This window comes from Lutra lutra, chromosome 1 (assembly GCF_902655055.1).
Source record: "Lutra lutra chromosome 1, mLutLut1.2, whole genome shotgun sequence".
Classification (NCBI taxonomy): domain Eukaryota; kingdom Metazoa; phylum Chordata; class Mammalia; order Carnivora; family Mustelidae; genus Lutra; species Lutra lutra.
In genome coordinates this window covers 211,806,561-211,818,806 of record NC_062278.1, presented here as the reverse complement: position 1 = coordinate 211,818,806, position 12,246 = coordinate 211,806,561, and the positions used below count along the sequence as shown (strand labels likewise).

At 56.9% G+C, this 12,246-nt stretch overlaps 2 protein-coding genes across 11 annotated transcripts in view; both read right to left on the bottom strand.

Annotated features, from left to right (window-relative positions):
- Positions 1-340: 340 nt before the first annotated feature.
- EPHX3 (epoxide hydrolase 3) lies at positions 341-4,504 on the bottom strand. Of its 5 annotated transcripts, none has more exons than XM_047699521.1 (8): positions 4,412-4,504; positions 3,279-3,776; positions 2,965-3,050; positions 2,442-2,599; positions 2,222-2,350; positions 1,269-1,372; positions 1,039-1,175; positions 341-946 (listed from the first exon to the last, which is right to left on the bottom strand). In XM_047699521.1, the coding sequence occupies exons 2-8, from the start codon at positions 3,519-3,521 to the stop codon at positions 721-723; spliced, it is 1,083 nt and encodes a 360-aa protein (XP_047555477.1). In that variant the 5' UTR covers positions 3,522-3,776; positions 4,412-4,504; the 3' UTR covers positions 341-720. The 5 variants fall into 5 exon arrangements, with proteins under 5 accessions (XP_047555477.1, XP_047555467.1, XP_047555501.1 ...); XM_047699511.1 differs by lacking the exon at positions 4,412-4,504 and having other exon boundaries at positions 3,279-3,474; positions 3,676-4,398; XM_047699545.1 differs by lacking the exon at positions 4,412-4,504 and having other exon boundaries at positions 1,269-1,313; positions 2,259-2,350; positions 3,279-3,474; positions 3,676-4,398.
- A 2,329-nt stretch (positions 4,505-6,833) lies between these two features.
- The window catches only part of BRD4 (bromodomain containing 4), a 93,563-nt gene continuing 88,150 nt past the window's right edge, over positions 6,834-12,246 (bottom strand). For 5 of the 6 annotated variants that reach the window (XM_047699429.1, XM_047699438.1, XM_047699448.1 and 2 more), the window contains 5 exons: positions 9,653-10,027; positions 9,396-9,526; positions 9,050-9,255; positions 8,732-8,969; positions 6,834-8,405 (listed from right to left, as the gene is read on the bottom strand). In XM_047699429.1, the coding sequence (XP_047555385.1) occupies positions 8,337-8,405; positions 8,732-8,969; positions 9,050-9,255; positions 9,396-9,526; positions 9,653-10,027 (1,019 nt within the window). In that variant the 3' untranslated portion in view covers positions 6,834-8,336. The remainder of the gene's footprint in view (positions 8,406-8,731; positions 8,970-9,049; positions 9,256-9,395; positions 9,527-9,652; positions 10,028-12,246) is intronic. The other variant, XM_047699420.1, reaches the window with a different exon arrangement.

The window sequence follows — 12,246 nt, the reverse complement described above, 5'->3', positions numbered from 1 at the left end:
CTTTCCCAGGCCGCAGCAAGAGAACTTGAGCTTACAAGGCCTGGAGACACGGCTGGGCAGAAGGTCGTGAGAACTGCTCAGGGTCCAGCTAGACCAGAGTCTAGACACCCAGCTGCTGGCACATGAGGGTTCTCCCTCGGGGAAGCTGGTCAGGAGCCCGGTGTGGATACCCCTGTTCTAGGAGCACGCCCCTCGGCACTGTCCAGCGGAATCCCTTATACTGCTGTGGCAACTGAGCCCTTGAAGTATGGCCAGCGTGACTAGGGAACTGAATTTTTAATTGATTTTCTTTTGGTTACTTTGCATGTGAACTGAAGCAGCCAGATGTGCCTGCCAGCACCCTATCGGACACAGCAGCATTTAGCTGAAGACTCAGACTGCAGAGGAAAGCCAGGGACAGGAAGGTTAGAGTCTGTGTCTGGTGCTGCTCCGATGGCTGACGCTGGGGAGAACAGTGAGGCCCTGGGGGAGGGGAGGTAGGACACTCCACATCTAGCTCCACGAGGAGAGCTGCCCCTGGTTCTCCAGGATCGAGGCGCTTGTTCACCTGCGCATACATGCACACCTGTGTGCGAGCCCATGGGCTCGTGTGCCTGAGGGCCTCCGCAGACACCCGTGGGTGCAGCCTCGAGTTCCACGCCCGTGCACAATCCAGGAGTCCACCCATGTACATGCACTGTGGGGTCTCCTAGGTGCACACAGGCCAGTGAGCGAGGGCCACTAGTCCAGCAGGTCTTGCAAGAAGGCCCACATGTACTCATGCATCTCCCCAGGGTTGCTCTGTGGGATCCAGTGCCCCACGCCTGGCAGGATGTGGGCCTCCAGCCGGCCGGGCACAAAGCGACTGCTGATGGCTCCCACCAGCCCCTGCTCGAAGTAGGTGTCCTCCTCTCCCCACAGCAGCAGAGTGGGGGTGGCAAGCTCCTGGGGCTCCAGGGGGAAGTTCCTGTGGCCAAGACAGGGACAGACAGAAGAATGACCACCCAACTCCCTGCCCCCACAACTTTCCTGAGCTTTCCGCCCTGGGTCTGTTCTCACCTGAAGAGGTTTCGGTAATAGTTGAGGGGCCCAGTGAGACCACCGGGCTGTGAGAAGTCATAAAGGAAGGCCTCAAGCTCGTTGGGGGTTAAGTGTGGGATGCCCCTCTTGCGGTGTGTGAGGGTGGTCTTCAGGATCTGGGTACACAACAGGACTGTGGTTTCAGTGCCCCGCCTGTCCAGACCCAACCCCCTACCCTCCACCTACCACCGGCCTTTGCCCCACTGCACCTGGAAGTCAGACATGGACAGTAATTTCTCAGGCAGCCAGGGAAGCTGGAACAGGAAAATGTAGTTGGAACGGAAGAACTGGCCGATGTGGTGTATAGAGTAGTCTGCGGGCAGGGGAAAGGCAGATGTGAGGCCTAGGCCTGGGCCCAGGGTGGCCCCACACCCCTGCGCTCCTACAGGTACCCAGGTCAGGCACACAGATGTGCCAACACTCAGGAATGTCATCACTGATTGCCTGAGGCTCTGAGGATGCTCGACGCTCCTCCTGGCCTGGGTACCAGCTTTCCTCCCTGCCCAGGTGTCACTGTGACCACAAAACGGGGGCCCCTCCCTCCGCAGCTCCCAGGAGCCCCCAGAGCCATTGGTGTGCTTCGCCCGCCCAGGCCTGGATGCATTTCAATATTTACTGAGCACCTAGGACCTGTTTAAAACACAGCAGTAAAAGGAACAGACAAAACTCCCCGGCCCCTGGGAGCTGACAGTCTAAAGACAGAGAGAGATGGGAAAAGTCAATAAAAAGGGACGGGAAGAGGCAGGGAAAAGGAGAAAGAGAGAGAAAGAAAAAAGATGAGAGGCCATGCCACTATGTCACTTCAACTGCAATACTGGGAAATAGAATCAGGTGAGGTGACAGGCATCTCATGCTATGGTAGTTGCTTTGTTATCTATACTTTCCTTGTCAGAAGAAAGGCATTTAACCTCTCTTGCCTTAGTTTCCCTCAACTGGACCACGAAGATGTTAACACTTTCATCTGCTCAGGAGGCTTGTGTAGGTTACTGTATGTGAGCTCCCTGTCAGGGCAATGGTTACCTGCAGACGCTCCAGACACTGAGTCACTCCTACTTGTGCTGTCACTGACTGCAGGTGGGGAGTGGCATGTGTGTCCCCAGACCCTGGGGAAGCATAGACACAGACACAGGCACATCCCAGCACCCTGGACTCCCCAACACACCTTGGTACACAGACATGGGGGCAGCACTGACAATTACCATCCGCTCGACCAGGGATGGGTAGTAGATGGAGAAATTCCAAGCGATGAGCGCACCCCAGTCATGGGCCACCAGGATACACCTAGAATAACCTGGGGGGCCAGAGGAACTGGTGTCAGCGAGATGCCAAGGAGAGGTGAGGCAGGGGGAGGGAGACCAGGCTTGGGAGGGGGGTATCCCCACCCAGGCCCAGGATGATATCCTGGATGTCCGTCATCAGAAGGTCCATCGTGTAGCAGTCTACATCCCGAGGGGCATCTGAGGGGCCGTATCCCCGTAGGTCCACAGCCACCACGTGGAAGCGGCTCTGGAATTCCCAAAGCTGGTAGCGCCAGGAGAACCTGTCAGGCGGGTGGGGAGGGAGGCTGTCAGGGTCCCCAGGCTGCATCTCCACCTCCACCCTATGCCCAGCAGGGGCCTTCACCTCCCCTGCCTTCCTGCCCTGGGCTTCCCAAAAACAAAGATGGGGGAACCCCATGCAGAAGGCAAGGTCAGTTGCACACTGGACCCAAGACCTCTTTGTCCCATCTCTTCAGGATCTCCTCCTGTAGACAGATCTCTGACCTCAAGCACCCCATCTGGATGTTCTGTGCCCTCAGTCTACCCAGCCCGCGAGCCCACCTTCTGGATGCCCTGGTGGTGCGAGCTCTATCTCCAGCCCCACCTCCGGGCTTGTGCGCCTCAGGAGCCTGGGCTTCGGACCTACCAGTTCTCTGGGAAGCCGTGCAGAAACAGCATGAGGGGCCCATTGCCACGTCCAGCGGAGACATAGTGCAGGCGCAGGCCCGAGCTCTGGGGGACAGCACAGTATGAGACGGGGAAACCCTTCCTCGATAGGCTTGAACACCCCAGCCCCAGATTTGGATTCAACCATTTGCTGTCTGCTCACCCCGCCCCCTAGCCCCACAGGGCCCGACTTCCGGGGCCGCTTGACCCCGCCCCCCCCCCCCCCCCGCCAAGCTCCGAAGGCCTCACATACAACCCCCGCCCCACCCGCCCCGGGGGAGCGCGAGCGCTCACCTTGAGGGTCAGGAAGCAGTGTTCGCCCAGCGTGGGGTCGCTCACACAGGCGGGTGGGGCGCTCCGGGGACGCCCGCAGCAGCCACGTCGGGGCCGGCACAGCACGTGTGTGAACGCAATGCAGCCATAGACGGCGGCGGCCACCAGCGCCGCGGAGAACACGAGGCTCCACATGAAGGCGCGCAGCAGCTTCAGACTGAGGCGCGACGGCGCCAGTAGCGCTGTCACCACCAGCTCGGGCATGTCGCCACGACCCGGGACCACTTCGGCGCTGCCTTTGAGGGTGTGGGCAGGGGGCGCGAGCAGCCGCACCGAGGCGGGACCCGGGCTGGGGAGCCCACCGCCTTTGGTCTGGGGCGGGAGGCTTAGACCGAAACCGCCACAGCACACGACTCACCTAAGGGCCAGGTAAACACCTGGGTGCGACGGCGACAGGGAACAGGATGGGGTGAGGGGATGGAGCCTGTGAGGACCGGGCTTCGGTGGCTGGGGAGGGGCCTTGGCAAGATGGGATGCGAATTGCGGGCGGGGCCTAGGCAGGCTTGGGCGGGGCTTAAGAAGGGGGCGGGGTCTAGTAGGACTCCCGGCGCCGGTGGGTGGGGATCTGAAGTGTAGGGGGAGATAGACATGGGGACTAACGAGCAGGGTACGGCGGAGTACCTGGGTGAAATGGGCGGAGCCTGGAGCGAAGGGGCGGAGCAATGCAGGGTAGGTGCGGCCTACGAGCCCGAAACTTGGACCCAATTTGGCCCAGAAGCAGTGCACGACCGGGGCGTGGCTTAAAGGGTGGGCGGGGAGAGGGTGGAGCCCAGACGAGGAGGGGCCTGGAGCTAGCCGGGAGAGGGCCCTAGGCTGGGCGGGGAGGGTTTGGGTGCAAGGGCTGGACCAATAAGCTGGAGGTGGGCCTGGGTCCGGGCCAATGAGACGGGGGGCGGGGCCGGAACCTAATATGGCGGGGCCGGTGGGCCCGGAAGCGGAAGGAGGAGGCAGGTAGTTCCTTGGCTGGGATTGGGCGCGGGCGGTCGCCGCAAGCCGAGGAGGCCTGGGGGGCTCCTTCCGCCGCCCTCCGAGAGCTCCCCCTCCTGGGGCGTGCGACCCTATCCTTGGCCTGGCTGCGAGAGAACTAACAGCACCCTCACCCAGGCCTGATTCCAACGGCGGGTCCAGTGGCCTCGACCCCGCACCGGCCTCCAGTTAGTCCGGCGGGTCCGTCGTCGGCCCGCCCCTACGCGGCTGTGATTGGAGGGCGGTGGTTATTGACATGCAGGACCAATGAAGACCGGGAGACTGACTTCTAGAAGGCAGGCCCGGCCCGGGAGCCGGAGGACCAGGCCGGTTGAGCCAGTAGGGCTGTCTGAAAGAGGAAGTGGGGCAAGGTCGGGCGAGAGGCCCGATAGGGCCAGCTTCCTCCTCCTCTTTTGCAATCTTCCCCCAAGATCCTGAACATTTCAGGGTCACTCATGGTTTAACCCGTATAACACCCCTATTAAGTTTAGGTACTATTATCACATCTCTGTATTACAGACCACGAACCTGAAATTCCCGGCTTAAGTCATTTGCCTAAAGCCACACAGCTTGCTGAACAGGACTTACAGAAAAAGCAACAGTGTCAGGCTCCACCTCTACTTCAGCCAAGAGGAAGCCATCGGAATGCTTATAGCTTTCTTCCGGTGATTATCCAGGTAGCTCGCAATCCGCTTGTGTGGCTATTTCTTGATGACCAATTTGGGGCATTAAGCATTGCATCGACTCCGTCATCACCACCGGACAGGCCTTACCCGTTTTTAGTTTTCCTATTGGTTTTAATTTTCAGCACTCTACTCATTGTTTCCGTCACCTCCCACTTCTAACCTTACCTTTGTATTGTTCTGGCTGCTAAACATTACACTGTCCTGGGACCATAATTAAGTCTGTGGGTTCCTACATAAAGGGGAATGGTGGTTTATGTGGTTCCACCTCAGTAAACAATGTATCTCAGCCTCAGGTAGACGGCTATGATTACACAGCCAGTATTGTACAAAGGTTTATTCTCCCTGTACTTAGTACCTTTCTTTTCTTGCACGATTAACCTGTATCATAGCTTTGGTTTCTTTTACACTTTCCATCAAATCAATTTTCCAACCACTGGATAATCCCGGAATCACTCCCAAGTCTTCTAATCTGGCTGGACGGCTGGTGAGTGTCTGGGGGATCGTCCTTCTTGCTCTGCTACACAAAACTGATACCACCCCCCCTACCCCCAGTTCTACCCTCAAACAAAAAGACAGCGGTAGTCACAGGATGTAATTTTATATTCAGTACAAATGTTTATTTTTGCAATGAGAACTGCACAAAAAAAAAAAAAACCTTTAGTATATAAGTGAAAAGTCTACGAATTCCCTTCTACAAATGTCTAAAGTGTTTTAATACAAGTCTCAGATTCACTGACATAATTATTGGCCAAGCGATCCGTGCATACAGTACAGTGGGGGCTTGTACACACCTCTTACTCTTGTATAGGACTAAGATTTCTTGTACTGTGGGAGGGAGTGGGAAATGGCCAGAGAAATTAAATAGTAGACCCAAGTTCTAAATTACAACCCAGTTAGAGAAACACCCATCAGGAAGGTGTGGAGAGGGCCATGGCAGAGTTAAATCTTTAGGAGGAAGGTGCAGACAAAACCATTTCTCCAGCTAAACAGTTGGACCTGGCCTGGGGAAGTTAACCAACAAAACGCAGAACAGAAATGAGGGGGCGGGAAGAGACGAAGAAACCCCAAAGAACCAAAATCTAAGTCCCACTTGAACCAGCACAGGGGCACACAAGGAAGTGCCTGCTGGGAGGCGGGGGGGCGGGGGGGGGGCAGGGAGGCAACTGGGGGCCTCTGGCTGGATGCCTGAACCACACCCTTGCCAGGTGTTGCAGATCCCAAACACAAGATACAAGGGCTTTTCTGGTTGATAAACAAAGGGGGGTAGTAGAGGTTAATAAACAGTGCTAGAAATGTTTCAGTTTGTGTTTCTGCACACATAAATGACAGACTTTCATCTTACATCCTAGGGGCCACTCTTAAGGGCTGCCCTTGCCTTGTGGCATGCTGGTGAGCACACCAGCAGCCACATGGCGGTCTCTCTTGGGTGGGAATGTGTGCGTGCGTGTCTACATGCGTGGGAGGAAAGGATCCTGGTTGGGGGGGCGGGCAGTGTACACTTATCTAAGAACACCTGGTTAACCCTGAGCTTAAATGAAAGTAGTTAAGGTAGAGGCAGGTGAGGTGGGAGAAGCGGCCCAAGTCTTCTGGTGATTGGGGGACCAGGATGCAGGAGGGCAAGGGGGAAGAATACTGTCTGGAGTTTGGCCAGGTTCTGCTGCAGCATGTTATCCACCTAGAAGGCCAGGGTCCACAGGAAGAATGGGTACCTGGGCTCCCTGTCACAGCTTCAGCTTGGTCACAGGAGATGGGCTAGTTGGCCCTATGGTAGTTCTTGTACAAAGGTGGCTGGAGATCTCGGGGGCCCCTGGGCCTAGCCTAGGCAACAGGTGGTTCACAAAGAAATGTCAGGAAGACGCCAGCATTAAAAAAGAGAGATGTGTTTATTCCATGATCAGTACAGACCAAATGCATATTCACCGTATGAAAGTCAAACCAGTCAGTGACTCCAGAGTTTGGCCAACACTGAGGCACCAGCGTCGTGGTGTAGAGTGGGTTCTCATGGCACACGTAACCTCACCAAGGGCTCCAATTATAAAATTAAAAAAAAAAAAAAAGGTGGGGGAAGGGGCAGCTGGCTAGTCAGGCTGGATGGGGTCTCTACCTCAGGGGTCTGTGGTCCCCCAGCCCCCGGTGCCTGCCTTGTCCCCTGGCCCTTACTTTCCTGGTAAAAAAAACAAACAGATTTGACATTAAAAACAAATGGGGGGGGGGGGAGGGGAGGGAAAAGAAAACATGGCTTTATAATTAAAAAGACTAATAAAGTTTGAAACTGAGTAAAATATAGGCAGTTTTTTTTGTGTTTTGTGTGTTTTGTTTTGTTTTTTGTGGGTTTTTTTTTTTTTTGAGTTTTTTACACCAGTTTGGTGGAGTCACCAACAAACTTCAAACAAAGATATGCCAACTATGTTCACTACACAGGACAGCCACGGTCACACACTACCCACAGCGCGGTGGCGGCCGCCGCTCAATGAGGAGACGATCACACCATTTCAGAGATAAGCAGTGCCATTGTGTCTGGAGGAGAAGAGAGAATTAAAAATAAAATAGAATCCAACAAAAAATATATATATAGAAAACAAAAACAAAAACAAAAACAAAAAAAAAACAAAACAAAACCAGAAACACAGGTGTGAAGGAACTGACTTTGGTTGGTGGCCTCACTCACTGGACGAGGCCGGCCCACACACGCGCGTGTGACAGTCACCTCGCTCCAAATTGCCATGGACACACACACACCTCCACGGCACTATTCCCTTTTGCACAAGCGAACACTTACAGAGAGCGGCTCTCGATTAAAGGCTTGTGGGGGGAGGGGAGGGATGGGGTCTGTTCAAGGCAAAGTCAGTGCCAGCAAAGGGGTGGGCCGGCGCCCTCGCCCGCCTCCAGCTCACTCGGGCCTGCCCTGGCCTCCCGGGAGCGGGCGGTGGTGGCTGGGGTGTGGGGGAAGGACTCCTGGTGGGCAGGACGTCACGAAGTCACGTTCTTGGGGACAGAAAACCAGTCACGGCGGCGGCAGCAACAATGTCCTGTGTATACTGTGTAGACATTTGGCAGAGAGCAGGACCTCTGCCCCGCACGCAGGGACGCGCGGCTGGGGTCTGGCCGGCACTTGCTCATGGAGAGGCGTGCTCTGAGCTGACGTCCTGTGAGGGGGTGGTGGGTGGCAGGACGTCCGGCTGGCTGTAAGGCAGACAGGCTCTGCGATCCTCAGCTGCCCGTCAGGCCCTGCCCCGGGCACAGCATGCAGGAGGGCCAGGCCCGGAGACACCCCCTTGCCACTGCTACTGCCTCCACTGCCGCCCCTAACACTATGGAGAGTCAACGTTTTGCCAGAAAATCAAAGTCAGAAGTCACCTAGGTGCTCTCAGAAAAGATTTTCTTCAAATATTGACAATAGATCACTCTGGAAATTCATGTCAATGGTAGCTGCCATCTGGAGGGGAGAGGAGGGAGGGAGTGAGACTAGGTGCCCTACCCTTACTTCAGCTTCCAACCCACCCTCCCCCAACCTCCAGTAGTGACTAGGCCCTCAGGGCTCACACCCAGAAACCTCTGACACTGGGCCTGAGCCTGAGCCACCCGTGAGACCCCGAGGCCAGCCAGCACTGAGTGAGCAAGCAGGAGCTCTGTCTTGAGCACCCACCCCGTGAGCTCCCTGCTCACCCCACGTCAGAGAGTAATTGCCTTCACCCCAACATTCCCGGTCCCCTTTCCAAGCCCCTCCAAGGGTGGACTCCTACCCAGAGGTCCCCTACTCACAGCTTCCCGGCGCCTTCGCTCCTGCTCCCGCTTTCGGGCCAACTCCCTTTGTTGGTCCAGCATGGACTGGGGCTGGGAGCTCTGGGCCTGGGGGGCTGCGGCGGCGGCCACGGCGGCGGCCTGCTGCTGCTGCTGCTGCTGCTGCTCCTGCCGTTGCTGCTGCTGCTGCTCCTGGCGCCGGCGGGCCTCCTCATGGGCTCGCCGGGCCTGCTCCAGCGCATCCTCATCCTCTCGGCTCCTGAGCAGAGCAGAGCTGCTGGTCAGCACAGGGGCAGCGCCAGCCCCAGAGGCCCTAGGCTGCCTGCGACCCCAGCCCACCTCATGCGCTCCTGCCGAAGCCGCTCCTTCTCCTTCTCTGCATGCTCAGCCTGCGCCTTCAAGGCCTTCTCGCGCTCCTCCTTCTCCCTGGCAGCACGGCGGAACTGCTCGAAGCTGTCACTCGAGGACTTGGCGGTAGAGGATGGGGTGGTGGGATGCTTCTGCACCAAGCTAGCCCAAGAACCCATGTTCTTGATTTTCAAGTCCTGCCAGAGAAACCACAGGGTGGGTGAGGGGTCCTGCCGCACCTGGACTCCTCCCGAGAGGCCCAAAGCCTGGGGGCACATCGCCCTCCCTCAAGATGCCTCCCTGGTAATGGGAACACTTGTGGACTCACTGTTCCTACCTTTTTGGGTGCAACTGGCGTCTTCGGCTCCTGTTTCTGTTTGTCCTTGTCAGAGGTCCCTGGTGGGGGCGCATTCTGCTCAGGGGGCCGGATCACAGGCCGCCCGACATCCACAGGCTTCATCTCAGGCCCTGGAACACAAAGAGCTTGTAGGCAGGGCCGGGGCCCTTCACCCCCAGCCCCCAGGCCCAGCAGGGCAGTCAACCAGACCACAGAAGGCTTCCATCCAGTGCAGGTTGGGGGCAGAGGTCACTCACGTTGGGGCAGGTGAACAGGTGCCTTGATGCTCTCTGGGTGTTTAGGGGGCTCTGGCCGCAGTGAGGGGCTGAAAGGCTCGCTGCGAATGATGGGTGAGTGGATCTTCTCCTCCTTTACCACGACCAGGGGCTGGGGCTGGACCACAGAGGCTGCACGCAGCTCCTGGGAGGGCACAGGCACAGTGGCCATTGAGGCAGGTGGGTGCCTCTGGCACTGGCCCGCACCTGGCCCTTGGGGCTGTGGCCCAGCCCTGCCCTTTACCTGCTTCTTAGGCTGAACGTTTTGCTGGGGTGGCGACTGGTGGGTTAGGCTCTGGAACGGTGGCATCTGGGGGGAATGTATCATAAGCGGGGAGGGGGCTTCACGGAGGTGACCTAGGAGGGGAGACAAGAAGCATGTCAGCAGAACTCGTGTCGATGCCACTGGCCTGGCCCCAGCCAGGTGCCTCCCTAACCTGGGGGAGACCCACACTGCCTGAGCCCCAAGCACATCAGGCCCCTAGCTCAGTGTACAGCAGGGCTCTGTGGAGCCATGAGCTCAGTCCTGGTGTCTGATGCCCCTGTGTGTCAGAATCATCAGGCATCTCTGAGAAGTGCAGATCCTGATGTAGTTGGTCACAGGTAAGGTCTGGGCCTGAGTACTTTTTAAAAGTCCTCCAGATGGCTCCATCTGGGTTAAATACAAAAGACATCAACAGGACACCTGGGTGGCTCAGTCAGTTAAGTGTCTGTCTTTGACTCTGGTGGTGATCCCAGGGTTCTGAGATCGAGCCCCAAATTGGGCTCCCTGCTCAGCAGGAAGCCTGCTTCTCCCTCTCCCTGCCACTCCCCGTCGTGCACACGTGTTCTCTCTGACAAATAAATAAAATCTTAAAAAAAAAAAAAAAAAAAAAAAAAGGACAGCAGTAATCTTACAGAAACAGTGGACAGCAGTAACCTTACAAAGACAGCCTGGGCTCCCAACTGTCCGTGTATATGGCTTAACCTGCCTGCATGGACAAATGCTTTGGACCTTGGACTGGATCCCCAGGAGACCTTCCCCACACAACTCAGCCTGCAAGCTGTTCACAAGGGGGATGCCTGGAACTGGCCCGCACCACAGCAGAGCTGGTAGATCAGGTCCTCCACCTGTGGTTCTTACAGGAATTGGGCCAGCCCACCCACCTTCCTCAAACCATAGGTGGGGTGGGTGGGAGAGTGGAGATCCAGGCAGCCATAAGGTCCAAGTTAACTTGGCACAAAGCAGGAGCCTGGAAAGCACCATCAAAGCACTTAGATCTGACACCTCAGCTTCACTGTTGAGAAAACAGCCCTAGGTCACAGTCGCTAAGTCCTGCCTTTGCCTCTTCTACCTACTCTAGCATGGGAACACCCTCCTGCTTCAATCCCTGACATGTCTTGGCCAGCTCCGGGTTGGGACAAGCCACACTCGTCCACAAAAGAAAGCCACCTCGCTCCTAGTCCTGCCTTGTGCCTCACACTGAACAATCTAACCCAAGCTCTGCATGAAGGCCCTCCCACTGACCTTCTCCAGGCAGATGCCAGCTGCTATCTGCCAGCAGAGATAGCAACACCCTTGGCCCTCCTCTAGCTCCCCCGGGCCTGGCACAGACCACAATGCCTCAGGTATGGTGGACCCTCCCTGCCCACCTCTCTAAAGCCAGAACTTGCTTCTAACCCTAGAAAGGCAGAACAGCTGCTCAAAGACAACATGGTGGTGAAGACCAGCGCACACATGCAGCTTGGTCCCCAGCCCCATGTGGCTGGTTTCTCCAGCCTTGGTGTTCGGGACCCCAGTCCAGGCCTAGGGATCTGCAGGCACATGGTGGTGACACTCTCTTGTCTGGGGTGGCTGCCGAGGCCTGACTGGGTGATGGTAGGCAGATGCTTGGATCTATGATTTGTAGGTTATCACCCGCCTACCAGTGGCTTCATCCAACAGCAGCTAGAGGGGAGCCCAGTGGCTCAGGGGTAGTGCCTGCGAGCTGGCCAGGTGCCCAGGGATGTACCTCCTTGGGACTCCAACTTGGCCTTTGGCCCAAAGTCCCCAGCTGGCCTCCAAGCCACAATGGCTCCCTGTGACCCACTCCAAGCTACCGCAGGCCACGGGAGCTCAGGATAGGTGGGTCTGGAGACTCACAGCATAGGTCATCAGAGGGAACTTGCCCTATCGCGAGAACTAGATCTACGGAAGGCATCTCATCTGCTCATCACTGCCCCCACCAGGGAAGCCTGGCCTTCCTTAAGGGTGGAAACAGGCACAACTGCACAGGTGCTGGGACCGGGACCAGCACCAGCCTTTCCCAGGGAGGACAGCCAGCTGTTCTTGGCTCAGGGCGTCCAATAATCCACTTGGCACCTGGCAGCTTTTGCTAGGTTCCAGAGCAGTCACAGCCCAAGATCAACAGCCTTGTTGTCCAATTTGCAGGCGGCACCTGCACTCCCTAGCCAGGCTACATGGTCTGCATTGCCAAGTCCAGGAGCCTCAACCCTGACCCTCACATGTCACCACACCATGAGGCACTGACTGGAACAATTCCCTTGCTGAGGCTGGGACAGTTTGGTCACAGACACTTAGAAAATAAGAGCCAGGA

Coding starts and splice junctions, on each gene's coding strand:
- EPHX3 (XM_047699521.1), bottom strand. CDS start 3,521: ATGCCCGAGCTGGTGGTGACAGCGCTACTGGCGCCGTCGCGCCTCAGT. Junction 1,373..2,221: donor CCCCATGTCTGTGTACCAAG/GTGTGTTGGGGA, acceptor CCCTGCCCGCAG/ACTACTCTATACACCACATC. Junction 947..1,038: donor TATTACCGAAACCTCTTCAG/GTGAGAACAGAC, acceptor TCTTGGCCACAG/GAACTTCCCCCTGGAGCCCC.